The sequence below is a fragment of the Berghia stephanieae genome, chromosome 4 (genome assembly GCF_034508935.2).
Source record: "Berghia stephanieae isolate SIO BIC M18660-M18661 chromosome 4, UCSD_Bste_1.3, whole genome shotgun sequence".
Classification (NCBI taxonomy): domain Eukaryota; kingdom Metazoa; phylum Mollusca; class Gastropoda; order Nudibranchia; family Aeolidiidae; genus Berghia; species Berghia stephanieae.
This window is the reverse complement of record NC_088363.1, coordinates 73,222,123-73,233,440: the sequence shown is the minus strand read 5'-3', so window position 1 is coordinate 73,233,440 and position 11,318 is coordinate 73,222,123. Positions and strand designations below refer to the sequence as shown.

The 11,318-nt window shown below is 36.9% G+C and overlaps 1 protein-coding gene across 1 annotated transcript; it reads left to right on the top strand.

Annotated features, from left to right (window-relative positions):
• Positions 1-907: 907 nt before the first annotated feature.
• Positions 908-10,982, top strand: LOC144971196 (large ribosomal subunit protein bL20-like). Its single transcript, XM_078911694.1, has 5 exons — positions 908-1,276; positions 7,728-7,838; positions 9,424-9,501; positions 10,140-10,205; positions 10,482-10,982. The coding sequence occupies exons 1-5, from the start codon at positions 1,190-1,192 to the stop codon at positions 10,602-10,604; spliced, it is 465 nt and encodes a 154-aa protein (XP_078767820.1). The 5' UTR covers positions 908-1,189; the 3' UTR covers positions 10,605-10,982.
• The last annotated feature ends 336 nt before the right edge of the window (positions 10,983-11,318 follow it).

Sequence of the window (11,318 nt, the reverse complement as noted above, 5' to 3'; positions counted from 1 at the left end):
TTTAGTTAGGGCAAGGTGACTTGCTCAAGACCACTCAGCGGCGGGTGATCGAACTCGGTACCTTTCGGGTGCCAACCAAAGACCGTACCGCTGCCCCTGATGATGATGATGATGATGATGATGATGATGATGATGATGATGATGATGATGATGATGATGATGATGATGATGATGGGAACTAACAAAGAATACACAGGCATCTAAAATTGAAACATTCCATATTCAAAGCTAATGTTTTACTTTAAAAAATTGAGCTTTACAATATCCACTAAATGTGATCAAAGCGCTTTGTAAAGGGGTCCCCGGTCAACAGCAACATTTAATATGTAGGACGGGACATGCCGCCTGTTAGGCGATATTACAATTTTTCAGACAAAGACAACGCTGTTAACGGCCAGGTACTCATTTTACACCTGAGTACGGTGAGAGAATGTGAGTAAAGAGCCTTGTCCAAAGACTCAACTATGCACCGAGCGCGAGGCTCGAACCCAGGACTTTCCGATCCCAAAGCGGGTGTCATACCACTAGACCATTATAATACACGAGAGCCATGGTCGACTAGAGTACTACCTATAGTTACGTCATGACTATACCACATAGCCGCACTACTGTAGGAGTATTCATTGATAGAGGGATGCGTGTGTGTCATAGAAATAGCCTTAGTGTGTGTGTGTGTGTGTATGTGTGTGTGTGTGTGTGTGTGATAGTCAAACTTTAGTAGGTTTAATGAAGTCTTGTCACACACGCGTGATACACCTATACGAATTTCCCTGCCACTGCCACCCAGACACACTAACATCTGACAAGGAGTGAGGGCTGTGGAAGAACCACAGACTACCGTGTGCAAACATTGGCGATTGGTATCGGATGGCAAACTGTGATCGTTTGAATTTGAAATGATTCGAAACACTCGTTACCCCTCCGCTCGCTCGAATCCTGATCGTCTCAAGCTCGTCTCACGTGTCAAGATCGTCTCAAGCTCACAACCCGCTTGATCGTTTTACGATCGAGTGATCGTTTTACTAACTCGCTCTTCCGGCATTGAGATCGAGCACTGACTCGTGGCTTGGCGCTCGGTCGTCGATCGAGTAAAAGCGATCAAATAACCCAACACTAGTTAGAAAACGAAAGTGAAAGAAGTGATCCTAAAGAAGTTGTGATTGACCTTTTTATTTTGACTAAAACTAAAATGGTGTTTTTCACGCTCAGACTTTTGAAATTTAGTCCACCCAATGATAGGTCATGGAAAAAGGAAATGTACAGGCGACTTTCATGGGTGAGGGCCCTGCTTTAAAATTTGAAGATCATTATAATTAGATACTTTGGTAAACGTCCATTTGGCCCTCCAGCAGGGAGCCGATAAATGGCCTAGTGGCTGTGACCCGATTTTTTGAACTTTTGAGTGATGGGTCTCAGAAAAAGTTCCATAGATTTTTTGTTTATGGGTGGATTTTAATGATTTATGTCTTATTTTCTTCAGGAGAAATTACTCGATCGTTTGGTGTAGTTTATTTTAAAATCAATGACAATTTAGTATAACTTTCGATTATGGATAAAATAGGGTATAATTTAGCTTTGGATAATTAAAAGATTAGAACTTGGTTAATAAAAATTTCATGCTGGCACGTTTATTTAACATCTTAACTTTTTTATAAAATTAAATTCAGGGCAAAGTTGTATACCGCATCCATGAAATTCGTTCCAGTAAAATCCTTACTCAAATCTTAGCGGCCATTTTAGACCAGTTTTGAAATCCAAATGGTGGTTACTACCGGAAATGCAACAATTTTCAGGTCACAAAGTCCGTCACTGGGTACAGCTGGGGCGACCATCCCCAACCCAGCGCGTCCACAGGTGGCGGATCTTGGAACGGCCTACAGATCCTGATCTATAGGTTAGCTGTAAAGCCGCGGACCAACTGGCGATAGTCGTGGAGAGTGAGGTTGGGTAGTCTGGCAGCACAGCTACACATACAAAATGCCTCATGTACTCTATGAAGGGACTATCAAGGTGAATGGGAGGCGCCTTAAAACCTGCCAAATGCTCCCACTGCCTTGTGGGTTATGACCGGGAGGTCAAAAGGCTATGGAGTAAACCAGATAAAAATCCGTCAGAAGGCAACGGGAAACCACTGACGTATCATCCCAAGATCGTCATGATGTCCGTCCAAGCGAATCTAGTCAACGACGTCAATGGATGTTTTTCGAGCAACTCGATTACAGCCTCGTCCGGTAGAGATAGTCATGCAGGTGAACAGGTGACTCTCGACCGTCATCCAGCTACTGTGCACCACCAAACATTACGAACAGCAACATGGAATGTAAGAAGTCTGTACCAGAAAGGAAAATTAGCAAATGTAGTTATGGAAATGAAGAGATTGAATATCAATGTTTTAGGATTATCAGAAGTTAGATGGAAAGGAGCAGGAGAACTTAATTATGATGACTGTAAAATTATATACTCAGGAGGAGGAGAACACCAAAGGGAGTTGGAATTATACTAGATAATAAAACGGCGCGAGCAGTCAAAGGATTCTGGCCCATATCAGACAGAGTAATGGCAATCAAACTACAAGCAAAACCTTTTGATTTTGATATTTTACAAATATACGCCCCAACCACCAGTCACGATGATGAAGAAGTGGAAAATTTCTATCAACAAATAGATAAAGCAATGCATCAGTTTAAGTCTTCAGACATAAAACTCATCATGGGCGATTTTAATGCCAAGGTGGGCCGAGAAAGAATAGAAGATATTGTGGGCCCACATGGTCTGGGAGACAAAAATGACAGAGGTGATCGTCTTATTCAATGGTGCCGTCAACATGATCTGACAATCACAAATACTTGGTCAACAAACCACAATAGAAGGAAGTGGACATGGAAAAGTCCTGGAGATGGAGTGAGAAACCAAATAGATTACATACTCATCAGCAAACGTTTCCGAAACTCGGTTTTGTATGCCAAATCTATGCCGGGGCTGACTGTAACAGCGATCATATACCTGTGCTATGCCCCATACGAGTTAAATTGAAAATCTGCAAAAGAGCAAAGGCTAAACCTAAATACCAACTAGACATTCTCCGGGAAGAACAGAAGATACAAGAAAAATTTGAACTATCAGTAAGAAACAAGTTTGAAGTGCTTGGAGAACTAACAGATATAGAAGAGAAATATGAGCAGTTTAAAGACAGTGTTGCTGCATCACTAGAAGAAAATGTTCCAACCACACTTAAGTTGCAGAAGAAGAAATGGATTACTCCAGAGATATTAGAACTAATGAATGAGAGAAGAAAGGCCAAAAATCAGGAAGAAAAATACAAGACTCTGAACAGGCAGATAAAAAGAAAATGCAACGAAGCTAAAGAAGACTGGATAAATGAACAATGTCACTATATAATGTCCTGCAAAGAAAAAAATGGCAAATTCTTCCATCAGAAAATCAAAGAAGTGACAAACAAAACTAAATCAGGTGCTAAAAGTGGATGCATCAAAGACAAGCGTGGAAACACCATCATGGACAAAGTCTGCATTCTAAACAGATGGTCAGAATATATTGAAGAACTTTTTTTTGATAATCGAGGAGAAATGCCTATGATAAAAGAACTGGAAGGGCCTTCTATAATGAAAGATGAAGTTAGGAACGTCATGAAAAGCATGAAAAATGGAAAAGCTGCAGGACCTGATGCCATAACAATTGAAGCCTTGACTGGCCTGGGTGAATGGGGGATTGAATTCATCACAAACCTTCTAAATCAAGTGTATGACACAGGAAAAATGCCAACTGATATGAAACGATCCATTTTTATAGCACTACCAAAAAAGCCAGGAGCAGTTGATTGTGAACAACACAGAACTATTAGCCTAATGAGCCACCTCACAAAAATTCTTTTGAAGATAATTTTACTAAGAATAAGAAATAAAATACGACCTGAAATTGGGGAGATGCAATTTGGTTTTGTTGAGGACAAGGGTACCAGAAATGGAATATTCACATTATCAATGCTGATGGAAAGATGTATTGAAGTAAATAAAGATCTGTATATGTGTTTCATCGACTATTCAAAAGCCTTTGATAAAGTACAACACGAAAAACTATTCAAAATTCTATCATCCTTGGACATTGATGGTAAAGATTTAAGAATATTACGGAATTTGTACTGGGAACAAGAAGCAGCAATGCGTATTGACAACGAGCTAAGCAGTTTTACACCTATTAGAAGAGGAGTTAGGCAGGGTGTGTTTTGTCTCCAGAGTTATTCAACCTCTATAGTGAAATGATATTAAGAGATATCGAACATAAGAAGGGGTGTGTATTGGAGGAAAGAATGTAACAAATCTGAGGTATGCAGATGATACGGTTCTACTGGCAGAATCTGAACATGAACTACAAGAACTACTGGATGTTGTAGTCAGGAGTAGTGAAAATATGGGACTGGAACTGAATATATCTAAAACAGAATGTATGACGGTATCTAAAAATAATAACCCACCAGCCTGTGTAATAACAAGCAGAGGACAAACAATACAACAAGTTGAATGTTTCAAATATTTAGGCTTCAATGTAACATCCAATGGAAAATCAGATTGTGAAATAAAGAAAAGAATAGGTATGGCGAAGAATGCATTCAACCAGCTGCATACAATTATGAAAAACAGGAATATTAGCATGAAAACAAAAATCAAAGTCCTGGATTGCTATGTACTGTCTGTGCTGCTATATGGTTGTGAGAGCTGGACCATAAACAAGACCATGGTTAAAAGACTGGAGGCAGTGGAAATGTGGTTTTACAGAAGAATGATGAGGGTGTCATGGATGGAAAGGAAAAGAAATGAAGAAATTTTAGAAATGGCAAACAGAAAAAGATCACTGATAACAAAAATCATCAAACGCCAAATGGAATTTTTAGGACACATTATCCGCCACCCTGGTTTGGAAATACTCGCCTTGACTGGAAAGATGAATGGAAAAAGAATAAGAGGAAGACAAAGAATAACGTATTTGAAAGGGATAAGAACTTGGACAGATGAAGCTGAGAAAGGTGGCGCTGCTTTAATAGAATTGGCAAGAGATAGATCAGCTTGGCGGAAGATGACCTCCGACGTCTGCTTCAGATATGGAACTACATGAGATGAGAAAGTCCGTCAGTAAATAACAAAGGCAAAAAGAAGACCATTTTTCAGCCTTTAAACTAACATAACTTTTTTTCTGCTTATCTGATTTTCACAATTTTGGTATCATTAGAATCGTGTTGAAAAGCACTTTAAAATGATATAGGTTTCATTGAGCTCAATCCAATTTGAATTTTTTACCAAAATACCTATTATAATGTGATTTCCCCGAGTGTTTTTTTTTAAAGTGATTCTCTGGTTAGTTACTGGTTCCACTGACTGTAATTAAATTATTACAATACAAGCTTTCTAAATTTTAAATTAGAATGTATTTGATTCTTAATTCGAGTTAATTCCTGAAATTCTCAGAAAGCAAATGGAGTAAAAATTAAGAGGGATGATTGAAACATTTTGTGTGACTGAGAATTGAGATTTTGAACGTTTTAATTTTTCCTTCAAGTCTGAAACTTGACAAGATCGTGGTTGGATTGTTTTTTGTTACCCCAATCCATCCATGAAAATTTCCCAGTCCCCACCTCTCCAACTCCAACTTTCTCACTCGTTCCCATCTTGAAATCTGTCATTTTTCTGTTAGATCACTTTAATGAGAATAGTTCCGTCCCCGTTTATTGTTTTATTTACAGTTAGTTAAATATATTTTATAAAGATTCCAGGAATTCTCTCTCTCTCTCTCTCTCTCTCTCTCTCTCTCTCTCTCTCTCTCTCTCTCTCTCTCTCTCTCTCTCTCTCTCTCTCTCTCTCTCTCTCTCTCTCTCTCTCTCTCTCTCTCTCTCTCTCTCTCTCTCTCTCTCAATGTTGCTCATGACTCGTATCTCAGTGCTCCTGCAAATAAAAGAAGTTAACATCAATGAACTACCACTCAACACCACCACATCATCATTACTACCACATCGTTATCAAAACTTTAGCAACCACCACCACCTTTATAGCATCATCCTCCTTCTCATCATCATCGCTACCACCACTACTACAACCATAAAACATGGTCAGACCAGAAGCCAGAAGCTTGTCCCTAGCCAAGCCATCCTAAGAAATTTCATCATCTCAACCACTGAAACTGCCATTATCACCATTTATATATCGACAATGAACACCACCACTATCACTATCACCGCTGTCGCCAAATAATCATGGTAATCATTATCCTCATCACCATCATCATCACAAGTACCAACTCCACTTCCATAATCATCATCAACACTTTCACTAACACCATCACCCAAATCACCATCACCACAACAACAACAGCAATCATCATCACTACCAAGATCACCATAACAACGTCATTGAATCCTGGTTTGTTCACATTTATGAAAATTTAGTTGCATCACAATTGGCTATCTTGGTGAAAAGAAATGTTTTTCTGTCTAATGGTAACTTACTTATTTTCTAATTTTAGACTCACGTCAATTGATAATGCCAGTAATATAATGAGCATAATGAAGTGACAAATTTAAATGTATCATTTTGCACATCTGCTAAACTTGGTTCTGCACAATTATACCATAATACCCTTCATGTGTGACACAGGTCATGCTTTCCAAGATGGTCTCTCTCTCTCTCTCTCTTCCTCTCCTCTCTCTCTCTCTCTTCTCTCTCTCTCTCTCCTCTCTCTCTTCTCTCTCTCTCTCTCTCTCTCTCTCTCTCTCTCTCTCTCTCTCTCTCTCTCTCTTCTCTCTCTCTCTCTCTCTCTCTCTCTCTCTCTCTCTCTCTCTCTCTCTCTCTCTCTCTCTCTCTCTCTCTCTCTCTCTCTCTCTCTCTCCTCTCTCTCTCTCTCTCTCTCTCTCTCTCTCTCTCTCTCTCTCTCTCTCTCTCTCTCTCTCTCTCTTCTCTCTCTCTCTTCTCTCTCTCTCTCTCTCTCTCTCTCTCTCTCTCTCTCTCTCTCTCTTCTCTCTCTCTCTCTCTCTCTCTCTCTCTCTCTCTCTCTCTCTCTCTCTCTCTCTCTCTCCTCTCTCTCTCTTCTCTCTCTCTCTCTCTCTCTCTCTCTCTCTCTCTCTCTCTCTTCTCTTCTCTCTCTCTCTCTCTCTCTCTCTCTCTCTCTCTCTCTCTCTCTCTCTCTCTCTCTCTCTCTCTCTCTCTCTCTCTCTCTCTCTCTCTCTCTCTCTCTCTCTCTCTCTCTCTCTCTCTCTCTCTCTCCAAATAATGTGCTCTATAACACTTGTTGCCGATTTAAAATAGTGCTAACCTAGGCTAAATCACATTAGACATTTCTAAACATTTTGTTTAGTGACACCCCCTCGATATAGCTTGTTGTCATTTCCAAATAGTATTAAACTATGCCAGATCGTACTAAACCATGATTTTTTTTTTGTTATGTACTAAGGGACATGATGTCATTTGGCAAAATCACATGGAATTGATTTTTTTTTTAAAAATTAGATCTTTCATAAGTTTTATGCTAAAGTGGGGAAAAGAGTAAAAACTGAAGGGGAAGTTAGGGACATCTTTATTAAGTTTATCTTTCATGTTTTTACTTTTTCCTCTTTCAAAGGGACAAAAGAAATAAGTAATTAAAATTTTGATCCGAATGCTATTTATAAGTATTTAGATATACTTTCTAAAGGTCTTAATGTTTTCTACTTTTAAATTTTTCAGCATTTTTACGGTCGAAGGCGAAATTGCTACAGACTATCAAGAGATGCCATTAATAGATCTCTACGTTTTTCCACCTTGAGTAGAAAACCTAGGAGAAATCATATTAATAAAGTAAGTTCTATTACTTCCATTTTCACATAACAACAAACTGAATGCAGATTAATTGGCTTTAATTTCACTTCCCGTATGAATTTATCTTCTGTTTTTCTAAGATGATTTTTTCTCCTTTTCAATATTTGTTCAGTTCTTATAATTCTAACGATGATATTGATAATGATTATAGTAATCCTTTGTATTTGGCAAATTAGATTTAGATGTCATATTTTGACACCTGTGCTCAGTCTGTGAAATTTGGTGGTGGTCCCGTCCTTATGACGTCGGGCCAGACAGAATGGTAATGGTAAATACCTCATTCGATTGCAACCATCTTATTTCAACTTCCTGTGTCTTGTGAATGGCAACATATCTTGTTAAAACCTTGGCACATATATCTCTAACCCAAATCCAAGTTCATTCACCTGGGTGGGGATCCTGACCTCCCATAGCGGGCAGGGAGGTACATACTGTGTCTTCTATCCCCTTATATCTGTTTTCCAACTTGCTTTCTGTCTTTGTCTCGGAATGAGATTATTTGGTTTTGTCCTGGCACTGGCCGGAATCCTAGCTGGGAGGGAAACAGTCAAATGCATTGTTATTGTTTTGGGAGATGATATTTTTTTCCTTGTAAATCATCTCTCTGTTATGTATTATTTTTATTTTGAATGTATAATGTACGCATTTGAGTGTGTTCCTCTTTGTTGGATTTTGTGCTTGTGTCTGGATGAGACTTGTAGGTGATTTCAAACTAAGTACATTGGTGGTATGCTCTTGGAATCTGCATCTGATCCCTATTTGTTCTCAGTTCCCCTTTGTCTTACTTTTTCTTGGGTGCTTTAATTGTAATTCTAGAACTTTTTACTATACCATTTTCTTCCTTTTTACTGGCGCTGATATAACCTAAATGTGTTGCAAGCGCCGTAAAACCCTTAAAAACAAAAAACAACAACAAGTTCATTCACCAAATGTTGCTTTTACTTGCTTACCCTGTTTTTTTTTTGTTTTGTTTTTTTGTTGTTTTTTTTTGTTGTTTTTTTTTTTTTTTTTTTTTTTTTTTTTTTTTTTTTTTTTTGGGGGGGGGGGGGGGGGGGGGGGGGGGGGGTGGGAGTGTTTTTTTTTCCATTTAGGTTTTTTATGACTGGTTAGAAACATAAGTATGCTTTTGAGCAGGGTCCTTTTTGGGTAAGAGTGGTTATTTGGGGGAGTAGTTTTATATTGCAAATAACCTGTTTCACGTCGAAGCCATGATTTTAAATGAATACTTTGGTACTATTATTATTATTAGTAGTAGTAGTAGTAGTAGTAGTAGTAGTAGTAGTCGTAGTAGTAGTAGTAGTAGTAGTAGTAGTAGTAGTAGTAGTAGTAGTAGTAGTAGTTTGCTTTTGTCTTTTTTTATGATCTTAACTGTTTTCATTATTTTTTTCTTTTATTTAGTTACACTTTTTACTTTTTTTGTTGTGTTCGGCTTCTGTGTATAATTGAATGCCGTTTGTATCCTTTTCAATTCTAAATATTTTGGATACATGATTCCGTGATATTTAAAAAAAAATTTTTTTTTTTTTTTGCTTGAATTTAATGGTTTTATAAATCTACTTCACAGATTTTTTCTTATAGAATAGCCGCTGGATGTGCTGAACATGGTGTACAGTATTCATCTTTCATGAAGTCTTTACAAGAAGTATGCTATCTTTTTTTTTGATATTATTGTAATATAATATATACTGTAGGTAGTTACTAGCTTTGAGGAGGTTTCACATCTTTGATTTGCTCCTTTTCGTTCTCCTCGAAACTTATGTTTGTTTTCACATTTAATCAACATTTTTCTTCAACTGTTAAGGTATGGCACTCTTCAACATTATTATTTAAAAAGAGCTGGTTGGATAGTGTTGGAGTAGTATGGGACCATTAGAAGCTTCTGTTGCCAAAATATGACAATGAGGTTAAGTTCATTTGTTTTATTGAAATTTTATAATTTCGTAAATAGCAAAAGACTATCGTATTTTTTTTATTGTTTCATATTTAAATCCCCCTCTCAACTTGTGTTTAATTCTAACATAATATGAGATTGAGGGAGTGGGTCATTAATAGAATAATAATTTACCAGGATTGGAGCAGAGTTGTAATATGAATGAGATTTGAATTGTTAGAGGGCAGGGTATTTGTTTACTTATTTATTCATTTATACATTTACTTTTATTAATTTATTTAGCACCTGACATTCAATAAACAATAATAATTGCATTCCTTCCTCGCTATAAGCACTTTCATTTTGATATGATTGCTTTGTAACATATAATTCAACTGGATTCATTGCAGGTAGACATTTTACTGGACAGAAAAATATTAGCACATCTTGCAGTGTATGAACCACGAAGTTTTCAGGTACAATGGTCTATCTCTTCAATGAAAATGAAACATTTTAATATTCTTAACTCGTATACATTTCCATTAAGTTGTGTGAGTGTTGTATTTTGGAGTATGATACTATACTGAGGTTAAGTTCATTTGTTTTAGTGATATATTATAATTTCGTAAATAGTAAAAGACTGTCGACTGGGTGTTGACATCTTGACATGTTATGACAAGGTCAGTGGAGAGCATGGCTGCCTTTTAAATCATTTTAGTCCTATTATCTCTAATTCTTATCTTTAATTTCAGAGTTTGTGTGAAGTGGTCAAACAAAAGCATAAAGAGGATCTCAGATTAGGTCTTGCTTCGGCCATCAAACCAACTCCTAGCGGGATAATTACCAGGGATATGATCACAAAACAGTGTGAATAGTTTTGTTGTAATTTTGTATGTTTGTTTATTTGTTTGTTTTTGTGATTTTGCTTTTGATGTGGGATCATAATCATGTTTTACACATCGACTGATTAATAAGTATCTTCTTCTGAGGTGGTGTACTCAAATTTTTATTACATGCTTTGACTATGAAGTCTTCTGGAGAAGAAGTCTCAGATATGTGAATAGAGAATTAGAAAAGAAAAAATAAACATTGGCATTTAGGGAGAGAGAGGGAGAGAGAGAGAGAGAGAGAGAGAGAGAGAGAGAGAGAGAGAGAGAGAGAGAGAGAGAGAGAGTTTACTTAATATGTATACAATGTGTCATTGGTGTCTTGTATGAATTATGTTATTGTAATAAACTTAATATTTTGATTCATTTAAGCATTTCCTCTTCCATTATTGTTAATACTGTCATTACTATTATTATTATTATTATTATTATTATTATTATTATTATTATTATTAGCAGTAGTAGTATCATTAATATTTTGATTCATTTAAGTTTTTACTCTTTCATTTAAACACTTTGAGCACGTTTAGTGAATATTGCGTTATATAAAAGCTCATTTTTTAATTTTATTATTATTATTACTACTACTACTAATACTACTACTACTACTACTACTATTACTACTACTACTACTACTACTACTACTACTACTACTATTGTTGTTATTATTACTTATTTCTTCTTTGACGCCTATAACCAAGG

Excerpts from the sequence above, each read along its gene's own strand:
- LOC144971196 (XM_078911694.1), top strand. The coding sequence starts at position 1,190 with ATGGTGTTTTTCACGCTCAGACTTTTGAAATTTAGTCCACCCAATGAT. Across the intron at positions 1,277-7,727 it reads TGTACAGGCGACTTTCATGG|CATTTTTACGGTCGAAGGCG; the intron begins GTGAGGGCCCTG and ends TAAATTTTTCAG. Across the intron at positions 7,839-9,423 it reads GGAGAAATCATATTAATAAA|ATTTTTTCTTATAGAATAGC; the intron begins GTAAGTTCTATT and ends TCTACTTCACAG.